The sequence below is a fragment of the Alligator sinensis genome, unplaced genomic scaffold, assembly GCF_000455745.1.
Source record: "Alligator sinensis unplaced genomic scaffold, ASM45574v1 scaffold323_1, whole genome shotgun sequence".
Taxonomy (NCBI): domain Eukaryota; kingdom Metazoa; phylum Chordata; order Crocodylia; family Alligatoridae; genus Alligator; species Alligator sinensis.
The window spans coordinates 408075-429356 of record NW_005842483.1 but is presented as its reverse complement, the minus strand read 5'-3'; the positions used below and the strand labels follow the sequence as shown (position 1 = coordinate 429356).

Sequence of the window (21282 nt, the reverse complement as noted above, 5' to 3'; positions counted from 1 at the left end):
ATGCAGGTCTGATGTGGAATTGCATCCAATCCCCATCATGCTGTCCCATACAAAACCATGCACTGCACCTGCTCAAAAAGCCTCATTGATACATGACAATAGAGATGACGATGATGATGTGGAACAGCATATAAAGAGATGATGTTACTTAGTTAAAAAAAAAAAAAAAGAGTGAATACATCATGGAGAGATGAGACTGCTCTAATCACTTCCTGGCCACAGTTTGTATGCTCCTGTGCAAAGCCTGCAACTCATACAATGATTTTGGTACTAGCATGAAATGGGAATGTTGCTAGGCTATTTGCTATTTTTTCCAGCTTCAGATTTGAATTGTGGCACCTGCTCATTATGTATGCTACCTTCTGAGGTTACAGAACTGATTCCTGTTGCTATTGTATTGTTCAAGGAGAAATGCATGTGCTAGAGAAAGATAAGGGGATGTTTAAAGACACAGGAAAGCCACACTCCCCATGTGTTACAATCTTTTTTTTTCCTTCTCAGTCATCACCACTTCCATGCAAACACTGCCAGAGGCTACCTGCTTGATTCTTCCTTTTGCCTAACTAGCAATCCAGACAAGTCCCAGTAACATCCTGCTATTTTCTCATACCTTTTAAATAGCAGATGCATCAACTTCCCTGTCCACATGCAGACTGAAAAGGGACAATCGATGCTATGTCACTTGAAAGGCTGAATGAGAAACTGCCCATGCTAGGTAACTCAAAGTTCTCATTCCAGAGCAACAAGAGTTTTATCCCATGCAAAAACCCCCACAAAAAACAACCTTTCAGAAGGAAGCCATTTCTTATGAAGCCAGCCTGACATTTCTGCAATGGAACAGTAGTATGACATGACACCCTGCATTTCAAAGCAGAAACAAGAACAGATGGCGAGCAAAATCCATAAAAAAATACCTGTGTTGGTTATAGCTTCCAGTGACTGAGACAGCTGACCTCGAGCACTTCCATGGAGGTTAATCTGGTATTGTGTGCCAGCTGTGAGATTGGTAAATTCTGTTTCTCGTTGGCTTCCTGGCAGAAAGATTTCCAGTGTTCTGTTTAAACTGGACAGGTCTTTCAGAGTGATAAAGAACTGATCAAATACCTCATCTTGTGCTGCCCATGTTAGGGTGAAACTACTGAATGTCCTGCCTGTTACTTTTAGATCGTGAAGTTGGGCAGTGACATCTGAGATGAAAAAGGCAGTGGGCGCTGACAGAACAGTGTGAGAATCAGTGCTTGGAATTGTTAAGTAACTTAGCTCAGTAGGTGCAGGGTAGGTAGAATTAAATGAAGTTTCATTGTTTGATTCTCCAGGTGCTGTCACTAGAAGTGCTAAACAAAGGTAAATTACAAGTTAAAATTTCCTAAGGAAAAAAGCAAAGACACTAAAAAAGCCTAACATCTGAGAAAACTAGGTTCTGTATTTTGCATTACAGGTTTTTAAATACAGAGAAAGCAGATGGCAAACTGATTGTTTGGAGACTGAATCCAGGTCAGAGGTAGCATTGCAGAGGTAGGATTACAAAGCTTAATGTTGTCCTGATACACGACCGCACGAGAACCAGAGCACAAGCCACTAGGGGTAACAATTCATGGATACTAGGTTTCATTAGTGATACCGGGACATATCCTCAGCTGATGTAAATGAGCACAGTTCTACTGCCTCAAAGGAACTTTGCTGATTTATATATGCTAAGGATATGACCCTAAATCTCTTCAGCATGCCTCTTATCTATATAATATGTCAGCTAACACTACTGATGCAAACCAGAAATGGAATGCATGCTAGATATTGCAAATATATTGAGATCCAGATTACAGGGTTGGGTGCTTGACTGGTCAAATAAAGTTCAGTCAATTGACTGGTCAACTATCAGTCATCAATTATAAAAAATTGCCAGTGGATCCAAGTAATACACAGAAAAAGCACAAATTTTCCATTAAGAAATGTGTCAAGAAGCTATAAAAATAAATCATATTTATGTCTACAAAACTACAAAAAATGTAGGCCTTTTGTAAAATTGCTATAATCTTTGACTGGCCAAAAAATACGCAGTCAATTGACAATATTTAACCGGTCAATTGAACAGCTTGACAACCCTACCAGATTGTGTATTCAGCTACAAGAGAAGCATGCTAACTCTCTCCTTAACCAAAGAAAAACAGACTTATGTGGTTGCCGATCTGTACACATGCGGGATTCTAAAATAGGAAAAAAATAATAAAAGTTGATTCATCTTTCATAAAATAGCTTTTATGATACCGGCCGAGATGGAACTGTGATGGCCCTTTGTGAGAGTTTACATGCTATCTATGGGTCATGCGATCTATGCCTTGTTCCATAGTCAGATTCTGGAAATCTGAGAGTTGTGCAGATGAGAGAGAGCTGGTACTGATCAAAGCTGGTAGGCAACAGACACACATTACATTCCTGAAACTTTAATTAGTCATGCAAAACTATTTCCTTATTAGTGGACTAACCGGATCATTTCATACTCATATGGCAGGCCCAACGTTCATGTCTTGATGGCGCTCAATTAAAAGACAGCAAGTAGCCTTCTACCATTAGTCAGATCAGCACAAGTACATACCCTAGATTCAACATCTGTCTCCAAACAGACACTTGTGTATCACAAAAAAAAGTTTTCAAAGGAGAAAACACAATTAAAAACTTTTTCAAGTAAAAACAAAATAGATATCAAGAAAATACATTTCTAGACAAATATTTATGTAAAAGCACTGTTTCTGCTGAACTTCAACAAAATTAGAAGCCTATGGGATGGATTCTATCACATATACCAATTCTGTATCAATGACATTCTGTTCTTGATTTAGAGAAAATGTCCTAATTTACTCTGGTGTGAAAATGGGAATTAGGGCCTATATTTAGTACAATATGAATAACGTAACTTCATGGTCACAATAGCACATAGAATACAATCTGAGTGATTGCATTAATTCCCTCTTTGCCAATGAGGATACTGTTATAGCTGTTATCTGACTTCAGAGTCACATTACTGTAACATCCACAGAGGAAACCGTGCAGTACCTAAATTTTAATCAACTGTATGTAGACTTCACTTGCAAAATCAGCAATTTGCCAGCAGATGACATCCAGTTCTTTACTATTCTAGGCATAGTAGAAACTGAAGCATCAGGGAAGTATGCTACTAGTTGGCAAATGCTGATTTAATGCTGATCTTTTTACATACATGCTAGTAGCTATCATGCATTGTGGAGTACATCCAAGTATATACTCATGCATACATATAGTATCCAGACCAGCTGAAATAAAAGGGTAGCAAAATTAACAAAAGGATACAGCTCTATGATGCAGACACTTCCAGTGGAGAATTGTCATGCAAACTGAGCGGAGGGCCTATTGAGACATGCTGAAAAGCACATGGAAGAGGAAAATAAAGACTGCTTTTACATATTCCAGAGCATTTACAATCACAAACTTAGTGCTGTTCAGTATTTGATTAAATTTAAAATTTTGGTGAAATTTAAAAAAAATAAGATGTTTTTGTAAATAAAATTAAATCTCTCCCATAATTTTAACCTACCTAAACACTGATCAAAATTCCCAAATTAATGCAATAAAAAGGGATGAATTTTGAAAAAAAATTCACTCCACTCCCTTGCCTTTTATTTGACTAGCTCTAATGTAAATAACCCCAATTCTGCTTGGTGATATTATTTACAAGCAAGAACTTTGTTTCTCATGAATGCTACTATTACAGGGAGAAAGGGTCATTCCTCCACTGAGCCACCCAAATGAGGGTGAGACCCTCATTGGTAGCACTGGAATACTTGATCTTACCATTATACATGGTTAAACATATTCTATCGGATTCTGCTGCTTAGTTTAATCAATGGGACTCTACTGACTTCAGTTAAAGTTGCAGGGAATATATCTACATTGGTAGATTTTTTTCTAATCATTTTTACTGCAGAAATGGCTGGCAACCATAGCTAAGGATTTAATTATTTTATCTAAGAAAGGATATAAAAAAGAGAGATGAACCCTTCTTGAAACCAATGCATAATAGCCCCCAGCATACATTAATTTAATGATGTGATGGGATCTGATCCCAACAAACCCACCTTCTGTCATGATGCACCTACACGGACGGCAAGACACACAATGTTGGGATTGAGAATCTGATTCCAATCACAACATTACTATTTACCAGGGCAGGGGATCCTGGAATCATGATCATAGGGAGAGACTGGCTCCCCTGCCCTGGCAAGTTGAATGCTGGATGTGCACAGCCTGGCCTGAGCTGTGTGGTCCCAGGGCTGGGACCAACAATCAGTTAAGTGTAGGTCCTATCCCTGTGACCACAGTGGGGCCAGTCCCAGAGCCCCATGCTCCAGGCTGTAAGAAAACCTTCTGTGGAGCCTAGATGCACACACAATTGTTTAAGGTTGTGGTGCTTTGGGGTCCTGTGACCACAGAACCTTTTCTCAGTCCCAAGGTCCCCATGTCTGGGATGTGTCAAGTGCCTTGTTTCACCACTCCATGGGAGTTGTGGGGGGAGGCAGTCAGCCTGCTGGGTCATTAGATGAGCTCCCTTGACTTGGCACCTTGAAAACAGTGGGGGGCTGCACTACATAGCTGCCACATTGCCAACATGAGGAAGCTGACAACTAAGCCTTGCCATGTAGCTGGGATTAGGCTACATGTCAGGAAACCTGCCACACACTCCTTTTAAGGTGCGATGGAAACCAGCTACAAACATATTATGTACATTTGGTGGAATATTTTTATGCTTGGTTTCCCATTTTGTTATGCCATTAAGTGCCTGAATGTGTGGCCAGGTTACTATTTAAGACACAATTAACAGGTTAATACCATCATAAATATAACATCTCCCAGGGGCCATAGGAAACATGCATGGTTTCATATATAAAATATAACAGATAGAGAAATTAAAAAATATCAGGACACATGAAAAGTACTCAGGTACCATAGCTGATAAATTCTATGGATGCTAAACAGATGAATAACTGGTTGAATGGCAAACAGCTAATCTGGAAAGTAAGAGATGGCTGGATAACAAAGTGAATGGGAATCAGACAGCTAAATAAGTAACAGAGGTGGTTAAAAAAAAATCTAAAAGCTACAGACAGATGGCTGAGAACCAAATAGAATGATATATAGTATAGAGATGAATGAACAACAGATGCACAGGAGTTAACAGCCATGTGCAATGATGCTGGATGGACAACAGATAAATGCTCTTTCTCAAAGTGGAATACCTGTATTTATCATTCTGTCATTAAAACTTTTCAACCAAAGTATCCTTTTGTAGATATGGCCTGTATTTTCCCACATTGCTAGCTTGAGCCTTCCAGAAGAAATTCCATTACAATGACTTGCTGGCATTTTCACTATACAAATGTTAAAGTGCTGCCAGGGTATTTCCATGTCTATGTGGAATAGAGGGGAACAAGGAGGTGTGCTTTCCCATTATTTCTGGTTCTTTCTTTGGTAATTTATTTTGCTGGGTAGAGCTCTCCTATCAACCCAATGACATTATATGCCTATGGCTTCTCAAGGTAGGGGTTCAGCATTATCCTCGAGTATGAAACCTCCAGCCAATTTTGGGAGTTCCATTGAAATAACCCTCTTTTGATGATTAAGCTGGCTTTACAGTGTCTTTGCAGCCTTGGTGCTTCCCAAAGAGATGATAGTTAGAACAAGGGTTTAACTTACTGGGCACGTCTACATGAGACACTGACTGTACAGTAGCCACATAATACTGTGCAGTAACGCGTCACAGGATGGACAGTGCTAATATGCTATTGCATAGTAGTGTCACTTCAAAGATGTTTGCTGGTGCTATTGCACAGTAATTCTGGTTACTGCACATTTATTTAGTACTTGATTATACAAGTATGAAATAAATGTACAGTAACCACTGCACAGTAGTGTCTCATGTAGCTGCATCCACTGTCTTTTTTGCAGCTTAATATATTACAGTAGTCCCCATTTAAAATTATTGTACTGATATCTGAAATGCCAGCTACAAGCCATTACTTAGAAGAGGATACATGCAGTATTCACTGGCAATTTAGTTTTTCAGTGGTAAACCACTGTAGCTTACTATCAGAATGAGTCAACTGGTCATTGTTGAGGGGTATCAAAATGTTACCTTAAGTTTGTGAAAGGGGTGACAAGCCATGCCAAGCAGTAGCCATAAAGGAAAGGAGGACTGAAACAGAACAGAACAGGACGAAAACAAGGATCCTTAGTACGTAGAACGAATCCTCTTAAGGCATTCGACAGAGTAGAAAGCTATCTTCTCCAAGCCATGCACCTGTTCAGCACTTGATATGCCAGCTCTTATTTTGCCTTCAGAGACAAGGCATTATCACATCCAAGACTCATCAGTAATTTCTGCACAATCTGTGTTCCATTGCATAGGAATGTTAAGCAGGCACTTGGCTTTTCCAAAGTCCTTTCATTTATTTCCACATGCCTCATGCCTGATGTATTACTGTCCCTCCTCCTCCAGGATCTCCATTGTGCCACTCAGGCAGTTCTCCAGAAATGGAGCAAGGAGAGACAAAGATGCAGTCTGACTGCTCAGTTTCCTCAAAACTGGGTTACGTGGTTGAACTACAAATTGAATGTCTGCCTCAAGAAATGTATTTGGAAAGCTATGCATTTGAAGAAATGGCCTTTTCAAGCTCATAAAAGGCTCTCTTAGCCCCTCTCTCTGCTTTACTTCTCAGGTCGTTCTAAACTAAAAATGCAATGTAGTCTGGCTGTAGTATCCAATAAATAGTAATAGCCCTGTTAAGGAACAGAAAGGGCGTACCTGTTGTAGCCACAGCTTCCAGAGGATGGGAGCGCTGTCCTCCCGCCATTCCATACACCTTGACTTTATAGGTGGCGTTAGCCTGGAGGCCATCAATCACAGCACCTAAGGATTCTCCGGGCATGAAGACCTCTGCAGGGGGCCCAGCTGCCAATGTCACTTCCTCATACTCCACCACAAAACTAGTATAGGCTCCTGCATCCGCCTTCCACGAGAGACCAAAGCCATGGTCTGTTACATTGGAGACCAGAAGGTCCCACAGCGTAGCCTCCCACATCCCAGAAGCCTCAGGAGCAGGAGAGCTCCAGAAGCCTGAGTGCTCATCTGGGCCAGGAGTTGCTCCCTGCATTAGTTCTAGACTATATACAGCTATAAAAAAACATGTAAGCAGAAGGTACAGAATGAAACACTTAATTCCTTCATTTTTTTCACTTATAAAACTCGATGTATGTAGTATTTCACATTTATGACTTGACTTTGAATACCGTCATTCTGGGCTTCAACACTTTTAGCACCAAAGCAGGAATCTCTACCACTTCAGATAAAGAACCAATTCCGAGAGGTAGTAGGAAGAGAAGACTGCTACTCATGTATGTGCCAACCCCTCAAAGAGTATGACATCTTTTGCCAGTTTGTTGCATGAAACATAACTTCTTATTGCTTGTTGCTTCCATACTCAGCAAGGGGTAGAAGATATGAGGGAGAGGGGGAACCAGCCAAACATATATACAGTGTATAAGAAAATAATGTTGTCCACTCTAAGACAGAAGGAATCTCTATCTTACAGGACTTCAGCAAGAGAAATGTTAACACTGGAAACCAAAAAATACCTACCCTGAAAAAGAAAACTAAAAGCTCCCTGAATTGTGCAGACTGAGAAGTCCAACTGAGCAGTCTGAAATTTTGGGCGGAAATAGAAAATCTACAGTAGAAATATTAGTAAATAAAAGGAATTTTGCAAGCAAATATTCCCTGCCAGAAATGGTGTGTGAACTATAAAACCCACAATATGAATCTGGTTCCTTTTTGGTCAGTGAGGAAGAGAAATATGTATAGTGAAGGGTGCGTTTGCAAATTATGTCCATTGTGCTTCCTCCTTACCGATAACATACATAGAGGATACAAAGAGGTAGTCCAGTTCTAGTCATGAGCATGGTACTCTCTACCTTCATTAGTTTCTCTCTGACCTGGAGCTCAGAGGAAACACTTCCCCCACTAGAGAAATGGATCTGATGTCATCTATGGCTAGAGGCAGAATGAGTGAAATAAGACTTGCTTTGCTTGTCCTGAGGACTGGAGTTTCAAAGCAGAGTTGGGGATGTGGCCTGGAAGTTGGAGTAGAATAAAAAAAGAAGCAGCCCCATGTCTCTCATATTCTCAGGCACTTGTTTTAGTCTCCTGATGCTTACGGATTTGGATGCATCTGTCCAGGGAAAAATCCTGGAGATAGGTTCACATCTTAGATACTGCTGCTGGAGAGTCTCTGTTTATAATGGTGGCTTTCAGAAAAGGCTTAAAACAATATACTGGTCTGATGGATATAAAAAAAAATCCCAAGCAAAAACGGAAAAGGGTTTGGGAGATTTGGCCTCTGATGCTAGAAATTCCTAGCTAGGGAAATTCCACAGTATGATATTTAAATGTTTTCACCTCCCTGTGTATTTCCTGTGAGCATCTGCAGAGTCTTCAACAGAAGGGGAGAGAGAACCCTGGAAAGGTCAAAGCGTTGTTCATCTCTGGTGTATAGACCTTTATTTAGAGGGTCTCTATCAGCGCCTGCTAAATTTTCTCCAACTCAGCTCCTGGCCTGACTTATCATACAATTAACTTATCGTTGATCTTTTTTTTTTTTATGGCGTGTAGTCTATGAACTCTCAGCTGTCTGAAGCAGCTCAACTCTGAGGCATTTATAGGCACAGCTGTCATGAAAATTAGTATAACAAAAAAGTTGGGTTGGATTGACTTTGTGGCACAAAAATAAGGCTCAACCCCTAACTTAACTTTGAGTCTTCACACAGCCAGGACAATAGTCTGTTGTACAGTATTGCTAATTTGTGAAATCATGGTTTATGCAGAGCCTTGTAGTCTAGAGGGCATAAAGGACATGAAGCCCTCAGGCTCAGATCTTCTGCCAGTGTTAACTGATTCTATTCCATGGATTTCCACCATGTTTCAACCCAATGCCAGCTGAGGCTGTATCCCATGGTATTTACACATAAACACCCTGAGAACATACAGCACTCAATTAGTTTTTATATTGAAGTCTTTAGTTTGATGCAGCCCTATCAGTGCAGCATGCTTATTCACTTTGCACTGTTCCATAGTCGAGGAGCAATGCCACCATTTTCGGTACAGTCGCTGGAGTACTGCTTCACAGCACTTCCTGTGAATAAGGGAGGCAGAAATAGGCTTTCTCTATTTAGACCATTGTAGTTAATCATGGTATACAATGGACTCAGGCAACTGTGACTAGCATCATAATATCAGCTTGTCTATGCTCTTAAATAATAAAATAGGAAGACAAAAACAGCTGTGTTGACCCTGCCAGTGTGTGATGTGTGAGGTGGCCAGAGACAAAGCTGTAAAGTAAATTGATTAGGGGGAATAAAAGAATGGTAAAGAATGCATTGTCATTATTTTAGTCCTCCTTCCTCTTTGATTGCTTTACTACAGGAAAACAAAATCAATGATTAAATATAAACACACAGAAAAATTAGTCTCTTTGAAAACAAAGGATGAGGTTTTGCATTCCCGGCAGAAGAAAAAGCTATGTTGTATGGATATCCTTAAGGGACAAGGAAGAAAACCACAAAAGAGATGGAGAAAGAAAAGGAAAAGGATAAGGGACCTGGATGATTCTTCCTCAGTCTTCCAAACTGGGCCAAGGTGAACAAGGCTTTTACAGCCAACTGATGTATTTTAAGCTGCTTACCAACACCATCTTGGAAAGCAAGTGACATGTTGCTTGGACTGCCAAGCTCACTCAACTTTTCAAAGGATTTAGCACAGTGCATCCACTCAGATGCTGTTACTCACCAGTAGAACTTTTGACAGTTGTGGGTTTGCTTTTATGCCTGCCTTTCTCTGCTATCAGGCTGGTGGTATATTCTGTACCAGCATCGAGTCCTTGCAGGATGTAGGAGGTGCTATCTGCTGGGATCTCTACTTCATTCTTCCTTCCAGAGGGGGTAACATAAGTGAGACGGTAGCGATCAAACTTGGCCAGTGGTCTCCTCCAGCTCAGGGAGAGGCTAGTTTCAGTGGGATTGTTGACCCCCAGGTCCTTGGGACTATCCAGGTCTAGAAGTTAACACAGTGGTTACTTATAAGTAAAAAATAAATAAAAAAAATAATGTTTCCTTATACAGGAGCTTAGTAGTGCCATGGGGCATGATTTCAGGAAACATAGTTATACTTAGTGGCTTAAACACATTCAGGACATAATGATAAATCAGAGCCTGATTTCTCTTTCTTTGTCTTCCAGACCATGCTCTTTGGCCTAAGGAAAGGCAGGCAAAGCTCTATCCACTTACACACAAAAATGGCATCAAAATCTCTGTTGCTTTAATTCATTTCAACCCAATGCTTCAAAAGGTCAGATGCCACCTCTCATTTTTATGGATGAGAGGTGGCATCTGACCCTTTGAAACATTCATGTTTTTGGAATTTTTCTAGAGCCCTAGAGTAAGGTGTCTGACTGGTTAAGTAAACCCACTACTAACATTTTCTATTAATTGTTGGAGTCAAAATATATGGTATTCTTGTTGGCTGATTTTCCTCTTTGTTCCCTAGCAGCAACACTTTCCTTTTAGTGAAGGAGACACTGCATGCGGTTTGGTAGGAAGTTTTTCCCCCCCTTCTATCCCACTAAACTTTGAGACTCCAAAAATGGTCCCAACATGCATCGGAATGAAATCAACACATCTGTAAAATTTTCATGAGAAAGAAGGTGGTGAAAAGAGAACATCAGCAAGCCCCAGAGCCCAGTTGTTAAAGCACTCTCTGAGGGGATGGGATTCTTCTGCTCTCCCATTATTGCATGGCAATACAATGTAGTGCATGGCAGGTGAGTCCAGCCATTAATCTACTAACTATGCAGGGACCTTTCCCACTCTCTGGTTTTACCAGAAATTTCATACTGGAGCCAAGCAATTTCTTTCAACAACAGCTTGTCGAACCTGCCACACTCCTAGGAAAAGTTCTGGTTTTGACAAATCAGCAAATTCCAAACTGAGTTTAAGTATTGGTTTTTAAAGAGGAACCCTCAAGCCACTCTAGCTTGCCTTGTTGCTTCCTGACAAGGAGCTACTTACCAGTTCCAGCATTAATAGTAGCAGGAGCACTTTCTGTGTCCTCCTTCACTGCTGTAACTCCAATGCCATATTCAGTTCCAGGCCTCAAACCTATAAGAAAAGGAATACAAATATGAATTGCTATTTATAGATGGTACTAATAGTTTTTTTCTTAAAGAAAGATGCAAGATGAAGGAGTGTTCATTATTTTCTTTTCTTGTAAACATTAAGGGCAGATTTTCAGCCAAGTCTAGATCAGACAGGGTATCAAGTTCTACTTGTAAACCCTTACTAACCATGATCTAAGATGCACCTTCTCACCTTGCTACTGTAGGTCATGGTGAAATGAGGTTAGGTCTTCAGATAATTATTGTTTCAACAATCTTGCAGCGATCCTACCTGTGAGCGTAGCCTTGGTTGTGGCTTGATTGCTTTTTGGCACAGTGATCTCAGCATGGTCTCCACCTGAGATTGGGGCAAACTTGACTCTGTAGCTATCGATATCTGCTTGACTCTTTTTCCACTCCAAGGTGATGCTGTTGTCTGTCTGAGACACGCGCTTCAGGTTCTTTGGAGCATCCAGATCTGTGAAAGGAAAAACTGATTTGTTTTCTTGTAACAGGTGAGAGTGAATGATGCTTTCATAAGCTCAAGGCTATTGCAGTGCAGTCTATGTGGGGCTGTTCTCAAAAACCATCGAGAAGCTGCAGCTGATGTAAAACACAGTAGTCATCTTTCTGAGTGGATGGGTGGGGGTGGTCATCAAGAGCAGATATCACCAGGGACCCTATCTTCAATGTTTTCCAATAGCTTTCTGGGCTCAATTCAGGGTCCTGATTTTATTTATAAGGCCCTAAATAGGCTGGACCTATTTACTTAAAAGACCACATTCTTCCTTATATTCCATGGTGCTCCCTAAGTTTAGCCAAGACCAGTCTTCTGCAGATATCATTTCTACACCAAGTTTCTTTGGCAAAAGCACATGGAAGGCCCTTTGCAGCTGTTGCACTTCAGCTCTGGACCCAACTGCCCCATGTTCATTCATTTGCATAAGCCTCTATAACTGATGTATTGCTGTATTGGTGTAGTACCTGGAGACTGACACAATACAACACAGTTAAGTAGTATTAATGTGGTAATGATTACTGTAGAAAACCTTTTACCTGTGAGAAAGACTTCACTCATGGGGTCGCTTTCCATGTCTCCACGGCGGGAGATCAGCACCACTTCATACTCTGTGAATGGCTTCAGATCTCCAATAGAGTACTGGTTTTCATCTTCAGAGAGGTCAATTGTTGTCTTGTCCCCAGGAACATCCTTGGGGCCATATGTAAGCTCAATGCCATCAATTTCAGCCAAGGGTTTGAACCACGTGATCAAAGCAGTGGTGTCAGTAACATCTTTTGCCTCTATCTGGCTGGGAGCATCAAGCTCTGTCATAGGAAGAGGAAAAATGTGAGTTTTTTTTTTTAATCCTATCTCATGATGATGTCAAATGTTGTCTGAACTTTGACCATTAATTGCTAAATCAAATCAAAGTTAAAGCAAGGGATTTCTGATAGCTGGAGCTTATTTTCATGCCTATTTCCTTATGGACTTTAACATTCTACTGATGTAGATTGAAAATGGTAAATTCAGCCAGCCCTTCCCTGAGCCTAGCACGCTGGCACAGCAAAGACAAGCAGCAACCTCAGCAGGCTCTTTACTTGCCAGAGGAATCCTGTGCCAAGTAACTTCAGTGTGGTATGTCAGGGGGATGTGGATGCTCCTTCACATTCCTATATTCTGAAAGGATAAAGGGTATGCTCACACATGGCCATCTAGAAAAAAAAAATCCTTTCCTCCACCAAACAGCCAGTCAGGGAAGAGATCCATTTTGTGACTCTTACATAAGCTTATACAGTTTTCTTTATGTTTTCAAATGGTTCTATTGCTGCTAGTCTTGTCTTTTTTTTTTTTTTTTTTTTTTTTGCTTAACATCTTCAAAATCTTCCCCAAACAGCAGAAAGGCACTTACTTGTGGTTATCACCTTGGAGAGCCCAGGTCCTCTGGTATTGTTTTTCACTATATGCAGAGATACATTATACTGTTGTCCCGGTGCTAAGCCTGGCTGCATATATGATGTCTCAGGCCTCGTCAAACTTCTGGTTATGTCTCCATTATCTTCCTTTTTCTGTAATGCAGAAGACAACTAGTTGGAATAAAGCAAACAAAAAGCCCAAGACCCTTCACTTGTAATGGAGACTTCACAGTATTATCTGTTTCCTTACCATATTTCGGAAGATAAGCTCCCATCCATCAAAAGAAATGTTCAGAGGATCCCATTCTACCTGTACAGATGTCTCCCTAACCGATTTAAATTTCAGGCCTTCTGGAGCAGGCAGATCTGTGACAGAAAAATAAGGTGGCAACTGCATGAGTGACAGTATTGCCACAAACCAGAAAACTACACATCCACAAACACATCTGATAGACAGACAGGCGGACATTCACTTACAAGTGAGTTGTAGTAGGAGACGTTGAAGATATAACACAAGGACCATCTTAATATTAGCTACAATAGTGCTGATGAAAATGCTTTCAGATTTACTTGGAAGAATAAAAATGATTTTACACATAGAGTACAATAGCCTTAAAATTTCATTTGTCATGCAGGAAAACAGGAATCCAATGATATTTCTTGGAAGGCACCATGCGGAGCTAGAAACTTCCAGTACTTTAATTTTATCAGTCAACCTCAGAAGAAGTTGGAAAAGAAAACTGAAGAGGCTCTGGTTTGGTCCAGAACATACAGGAAATTATTAGTGAAGAAAAATAAAAATAGATACAAGCACATTAGGAAGCAGAGAAATGGAGAAACATAGAGAATAGTGCCTTGTTTTATTAAACTCACAGGTTGCTACCCTAGCGCTGATTGGAATACTTTTCTTGTTCTTTAAGATGGCAAAGACACGGATAAAGTACTCCACCCCTGGCTCCAGTTCACGGATTGTGGCAGATGTCTGGTTTCCAGGCACTGTGAACTGCATATCTAGGCCACCGATACTGGTAGGAACATAGGTGATGAGGTATTGATTGACTAGATTTTCATTCTTCCATTCCAGATTGACAGTCTTATCTGTCACATTTGTTACAGTCAGGTCACTTGGAGGGGATACTGCCAAAAAGGAATAAAATATGCTTTTAAGACATAAAAGGTCAGTGTTGTGAATATGCTGACTTGCCCTATTACACTAATTCCCAGACAGATATTTATACAGAACACCATTTAATAAATAGGCAAAGCCATTCAAACAATTTTGTGTGTTGAAGAAAGACATATTTACTGTAATGTAGATAACAGACAGGCTTGGAAAGTACAGGCCATTCCTACTGTCACACCACATACAGCCTACTGTTCAACACGTTGTACTACGTGTCTCCACTGTGTAGGAGAATAAAATGTGGCTTATGTCTCTTTCAAACGAAGGTGATAAGGAATGGGAAATACGATGAGTGGAACAGCAAAAGGTATAACACCCCCCCACAGGAAAGACTAGAAGTTGTTTTACTTAGGAGCTTTACTAAAAATAAATTACTAACTCCAGAAAAATGGAAGTGATGGAGCCAAGAATAAGCCCATTCCCTGGTTCTCCCTGGGATGGAAGTAAACAGAGGCCCTGTGCTCATTTATTCTTACACTCCGAGTCCAGGTTGCTTGCAAAATGGCAAAGAAGATGTAGGTGTGCTCTCTCATTTGTGAGCTAGCTATGAGTCTGTCATCAGTGGTACATATCACCAGTTAGTGTTTTACCCACCCCAAAATCCACTCAACTAGACTTTTGAACCAGATTTCAGCTTCCTGTGTGTCTCATAATATATTGTGATAAAGTGTAAATGGTAGTAAGGAACTAAATGGAAACTTTATATCTAAGTTACCTCTCCAGAATTCCTGCCATTATTCTGGCTCCCTGATGAGCCCAATAATCTAGATCAGCTTTCGGCAAACTTTTAAGGCTGTAGGCCAGATTGACCAAATTTGGGTCAGAGGTGGAGGGTGGATGCTAGGACATGGCCTCGGCCACCATTTTTCCCTGCAGCAGCAAGGGGAAGCAACTGCTGCCAATGCCCCACATCAGCGGGCTGGATCAAATGGCTCTGTGGGCTGAATCTGGCCTGGGAGCCACAAGTTGCCGACCCTTGACCTAAATTAAAAATTATTTACACAAATAGCCAAATTTTACTTTGATTTGGAAAAAATGGCTCTGGGCACCTGAAGACCAGTAAGGGAGATTCCAAGCTCCAGGAATCCAGAAAACATTTGCTACAATATTTTGGACATCTGTGCCCATTACTGTGAGTTCTGCATCATTTTCTGACTTTAGCAGGTAAAACTTATTTCACAGAGGAGCTTTGCAGAGAGCTTAGCACCTTGCTTGCTTCCAATTTGGTCTCTGATTTCTTAGCTACGGTGCCTGTTCAGGTTGCTTTACTCTCAAAGGACAACTACTTCCAGATGAAATCCCAGAGTCTGTCATATCTTAGTGCCAAAAGAAGCAGAGCATTGCCTGTGTTCTGCTTTGTACTACTGCAGCAGTAAATATAGTGCGGGTGTACAACTTCACTTTCCCAGTCCATTTGGAATAAGAACTGTTATAAAGGCATCCTTAATCATGGACCTTATGCTCAGAAACACATGAAACTCAGAGTATCAAGCCCTGCAATCTTCATTGCATGTTCCATAATTCGTAGAAGTACATCAACTTTATTTTTTTGCAGGCCAAATTTATCTCCATAGTTCTTTTAAAAGCAACCTCCTTGGCCAATCCTGCTGCAGCCCTACTATTAGGTTTCAGGTTCACTTTATGTCCCCCAGGGCTGAGCCTAGTTCTTGCAGATACAATTATAGGCTTTCCCCAGTACAGCTGTAACAAACGTAAGAGAAAAAATCATGGGAGAGGAGAATGAGTGGTCAAGGGGCCAAACTCTCAGCAGTTATAAACTGCTACTGCTCCAGTGATGTTCATGGGAACATTGCCAGCTTATACCAGTGGAGAAACTGGACCAGCTAATACATATCTATAGCACCAGAATTTCCCTACTCTTGGTAGGTTAACCATCAAAGACACACATAAGGGTAGGTTTTAGAGCCATGAGCCATAAGGGAGACTAAGCTTTGCTTTCACTGCTGTAACCCTACTAATCAATGAAGTTGCTGAGATATACCACTTAAACAAGGTCAGAGTCTGGATCCAGCTTCATTAAAGAAACTGCCAAATAAACAACAGAGTCATTGTAGTTGGCTATAATTAACATTAGAACCTACCATCAGAGCAGTCGTCGCCAATGTATCCATTATCACAGATGCAACGTCCATCAACACAGCGGCCCAGGTTGTTGCAGTTGTTGAGGCAGGATCGTTGGCTGCAGTCCTCTCCAGTGAAGCCCTCATCACACACACACTGCCCCTCAATGCAGCGTCCCTGATTGTTGCAGTCATTGGCGCACCGTAGTTGGCTGCAGTCAATCCCTGTGAAACCTTCGTTACACACACACTGTCCGTTCTCACAGCGGCCTCGGTTGTTGCAATTGTCCAAGCAAGCAAGTTCACCACAGTCCACTCCAGTGAACCCCTTCTCACACAGACACTCCCCATCCACACAGCGGCCTCGGTTGTGGCAGTCATTGGGACACCTCAGTTCAGAACAGTCTTCTCCTGTGTATCCTTCATCACACACACACTGCCCGTTGACACACCGTCCATGTTTGCTACAGTCATTGGGGCACCTCAGCTCACTGCAGTCGTTGCCTACAAAGCCCTCATCACACACACAGATGCCTTTGACACAGCGTCCCCGGTTGTAACAGTCATTGGGGCACCTCAGCTCACCACAGTCTTCGCCTATGAACCCCTCATCGCACACACAGTGCCCCTTGACACAGCGTCCACGGTTGTGACAGTCATTGGGACACTTCAGCTCACTGCAGTCTTCACCCATGAAACCCTCATCACACTCGCATTGTCCATTGATGCAGCGTCCATGGTTGGAGCAGTCCTTGGGGCACCTTAGTACACCACAGTCTTCACCCATGAATCCCTCATTGCATACACACTGTCCATTGACACACTGCCCACGGTTGTTGCAATCTTTAGGGCACTTCACTTGGCCACAGTCGATGCCCTCAAAGCCCTCATTGCACACACACTGCCCATCAATACAGCGACCACGCTTGTTACAGTCCTTGGGGCACCTCCGCTCACTACAGTCGTCACCCACAAAGCCTTCATCGCAGAGGCACTGACCATTCTCACAGCGGCCATTGCCGTTGCAATTGTTGGGACAGGTCAGCTCCCCACAGTCCTCCCCAGTGTAGCCCTCTTCACAGTAGCAAGTCCCATTGATGCAGCGGCCACGGTCAAAGCAGTCATTGGGGCAGATCAGTTCGCCGCAGTCTTCACCTGTGTAGCCCTCATCACAGACACACTCATTTTCAACGCAGCGCCCACGGTTGTTGCAGTTGTTCAGGCACAGGGGCTCACCGCAGTCCTCCCCAGTGAAGCCTTCAACGCACACGCACCGCCCATTCACACACTTCCCATGCTCACTGCAAGGTGGTAGGCAAAGCTCTTCAACACAGTCTTCTCCGGTGTAACCCTCAAAGCATACACACACACCATCAATGCACTTGCCTTGGTCATTACAATCACCAGGGCAGGTGAGTTCGCTGCAGTCCTTGCCTGTGAAGCCCTCATCACAGATGCATTTGCCATTAACACAGCGGCCTCTGTTGTAGCAATTGTTCAGGCATTCTGGTTCTGAACAGTTGGGTCCTTTCCAGCCAGGGTCACAAATGCAGCCACAGATCTCAGTGCTGTAGTTCCCTCGTCCACTGCAAAAGGGTGTGGTATCCACTCGACCTGCATTAGCGCATCAGAAACCTTGTTACAAACAATGAGCTACAGCATGTCACAGATTACACAAGCACTGCTAAGAGCACTCTGGCCCCTAAAAAATTGATACTCTGGTCAAATAATGGCGATGAGCATCTGCTGACTCCAGTGACTAGAGTTACCTTTCCTCTTGAAAAATAAAAATAATGAGAACAAAAATGAGCTGGTACCACTACACATGTCAGTTCATAGCCAGCTTACACACGTGTCATGTAATAATTAACTGTTGGGTAAACTTCAAGAGGTTTGGTTGGGATATGCACCCAGAAGTTTTAAGATTTCAACACTTCTTGTTTAGGGTTGTCCCAGAAATACTCTGAAAATAGCTCCTGACACTTCATTCCATTGCTCTTATAGGAGATCCCAGCCAACCCCAACAAAAGTAGAGGTGCATAACCATTGGGGCTGTGGGGGTAGGAACAAAAAGATGTAATAGCAGGAAATGATAAGAAATAGAGTAACATTTCTGAATTTTGCCTCTTCTGACAGCCCCAGTGTTTGTGCCCCCAGCTTGACTCATCTGATAGGGATTTGATTTTGACAATGTTGATGCCCAATGGTTTCTGAGAGAGATCTGGCTTTATAAAGACATTTCAAGTGAACACTGTTACATACCTATTTCTCTTGTAAACTTTAATTCACTAGGACCTCTTTAATTCACACTAACAACAGGGAAATTCTGTTGCTAATTATCACACTTTGTAGATTAGCCTGTATGACCATTTAAATGGTTGCATCTATGCTGTTACAGCATCCAATGCAATTTTCTTGACTGGCCCATCAAAGAGATTCATTTATCATGTACCACACACTGATTCTATCTCTGCTTGAGCAACCATCAAGATATAAATAGGATGCTATATAAAGCACTACATTATAGGCAGAAGAGTTTTTAGATGTACAGTAAGATGCATTGCTATTGTTATTTTCTCTCAGCTTCCCTGGATGCCTGGAACTTCTGTTTCCCTTGTATCTGTTTGCTCCCATTGCCCCTAGCTTATGGTGTATAGACTGCTGTATCTCTTTACTAAAGAACAGTTGGAAGTAAGAAATTTGAGAGCTTTCATTGTCAGTGTTAAACTGACAGCCTGTTCCAATGGACTAGGCATAGGACCGGAAGCCAGGAATGACTGAGTTGCAGTCTCAACTCTGACATTGATTGGCTGTGTTGGCTTGCATGAATCACATACACACTCAATGCCTCGGTTACCGCTTTGTAAAGTTGGAAGAATAATGCTGGCCTGCTTTGGGGAAGTGGGGAAGTTGTGAAGATTAATTACAACTTCAAAGTGCTGTCCAGAAATTAATTAAAGAACTATACATTGATGGATTTTAGGCAGTTCCAGTGAACAGACCTCTATATTACATAAAAAGGAACATCTGGGGCCAGAATCTTATAAGGTATGAAATAGCCTAGCTCTGTATAAATCAATAGAATTATTCCTTCTCAGACAAGGTAAGAATTTACCTTTGTTTCATCTGAGGATCTGAAAGCTCCTTCCTAGCATTTAAAAAAAAATGTCACCTCCATTTGAGTTAGATATATTTTCCTATTCTGCAGATGAAAAGACCAGGATACTGTGATTGAAGTTATTTGTCCATGGTCACAGAATGAGTTTGTGACATAGCCACAACAGAACCATTGCTCCCGATTTCCAGCCCTATGTCTCTCTCATCCTTTTAATAGTCACCGGAGATGCTCTGAGGTGGTCTGGAGAATGTACTGAGTAGTTGCAAGTCCTACTGTAGTCAACAGGAGTAGACTGCTCAACCCAGCTCAGAGTTAGACCCTTGCAAAGATTGCTGACAATCACTAAAAATTCTAATTTCTGGCTCTCCCCTGTGCCCCCCACCATATAACTCAAGAGAGACTTCAGAATTATATGGAGATCAGGAGAGAATTAGCTTAGAACGGTATCAGTACAGTTGCCTGCTTGAGGTCTGCAGTTGATCCAAATCTTCTAGTTGCAAACTAGTAGTTTGCAACCTGGTAAAAAAAAAATCCCCAGCTTTGACAGAACTTCAAATCTGATGCAGGAACACATTGAATTTTTAATTTAAAAAAAAAATCAACTCTAGTATTTGTTCCAAATAAGATCTGCAGCCAACATCAGACTTTATTATGAAGCTGCTCTATACTTATCCCTCCTACCTTCTGCTGTTTGGGCACTGGGGCAGCAGCCTGCACCAATGGTACACTGCTCTCGTAAGGAAGATACCAGCCCCTCCAGCTCCTCCAGTCTGTTCAGCAGATCCTTAATATCAGGAGCAGATGCACAGCCACATGCCCGCCGAGGAATATTAATGCGATGCGTGAAGACGATCTGGTTGTCCTCATTCACCGTGTGCTCCTCATAGTGCTTGCTTGGCTCAATCTCAGCCTTCAGGTCTGCATCTCCACTAGCTGAATCCAAGTCCACAGAGCAGAGGGATCCCACAGGCAACTTAATGTTGTAGACATGGTTAAAAACTACAGGCTGATTATCATCTGGCAAGGTCACATTTAAACCAGCCTCCCGCTTTTGCCGAATAATTCTCTTGATGAGTCCACCACTGACATGCTGGTGTAACAAAACTATGATTGCACAGGCCAAAACCTGAGTTGGGAGCCCCATTGTAATGCTCAGTTTCTTTGGGACTCACTTGGTGCTCTAATACTGTTTTGCTTTCACAGTCTGGTGTAGAATTAAGACAGCCAGTTCAAATGAAGTTGGGTATTTGTTCTTTTCCTGATGTGCTTGATCCCTGCAACAAGAAAGTTACATAGAATAAATTCCTACTATACTTCCCAACAAAAATCCATGATCCCAAAGTATGTCAACCTCCAAGCAGAAGTGAATAGTGGTGCTCATTAAAGTAGGATCTGAGTAGACTCAAGCCACAGAACATGTATTTAAATATTAACGTTGTCCAAAGCCTTAATAAACTTGCTTCATAGCACTCACAGGAGGGAGATAAGCATTATTATCCACATGTTACTGGTGATCAAATTGAAGCATGGATCATTAAGAGATTCAGCTGGTAAAGCAGACAAAAACAGGAACCAGCACTATTGAATCTAAGCACTCGTATGGTTAGAGGCCTGCAGGGAAAACCTTGCGAGGACAGGCTGAGAGACCTGGACCTTCATTTTCAGCTTCCGCAAGAGAAGGCTGAGGGGGGATCTTGTGGCAGTATACAAATTCACCTGGGGGCGAGGGGGGGGGGGGGGGGGCGGGAGGGAAAA

At 41.9% G+C, this 21282-nt stretch overlaps 1 protein-coding gene across 4 annotated transcripts in view; it reads right to left on the bottom strand.

Annotated features, from left to right (window-relative positions):
- TNC (tenascin C) overlaps nucleotides 1-21282 on the bottom strand; it is an 85672-nt gene that overhangs the window by 33612 nt on the left and 30778 nt on the right. For 2 of the 4 annotated variants that reach the window (XM_006031117.3, XM_006031120.3), the window contains exons 2-12: nucleotides 20209-20801; nucleotides 16431-18023; nucleotides 14019-14282; nucleotides 13396-13511; nucleotides 13142-13298; nucleotides 12288-12557; nucleotides 11524-11709; nucleotides 11146-11235; nucleotides 9869-10132; nucleotides 6833-7201; nucleotides 915-1334 (exon numbers count right to left, since the gene is read on the bottom strand). In XM_006031117.3, the coding sequence (XP_006031179.1) occupies nucleotides 915-1334; nucleotides 6833-7201; nucleotides 9869-10132; nucleotides 11146-11235; nucleotides 11524-11709; nucleotides 12288-12557; nucleotides 13142-13298; nucleotides 13396-13511; nucleotides 14019-14282; nucleotides 16431-18023; nucleotides 20209-20671 (4192 nt within the window). In that variant the 5' untranslated portion in view covers nucleotides 20672-20801. The remainder of the gene's footprint in view (nucleotides 1-914; nucleotides 1335-6832; nucleotides 7202-9868; nucleotides 10133-11145; nucleotides 11236-11523; nucleotides 11710-12287; nucleotides 12558-13141; nucleotides 13299-13395; nucleotides 13512-14018; nucleotides 14283-16430; nucleotides 18024-20208; nucleotides 20802-21282) is intronic. The other 2 variants (XM_006031119.3, XM_014523405.2) reach the window with 1 other exon arrangement.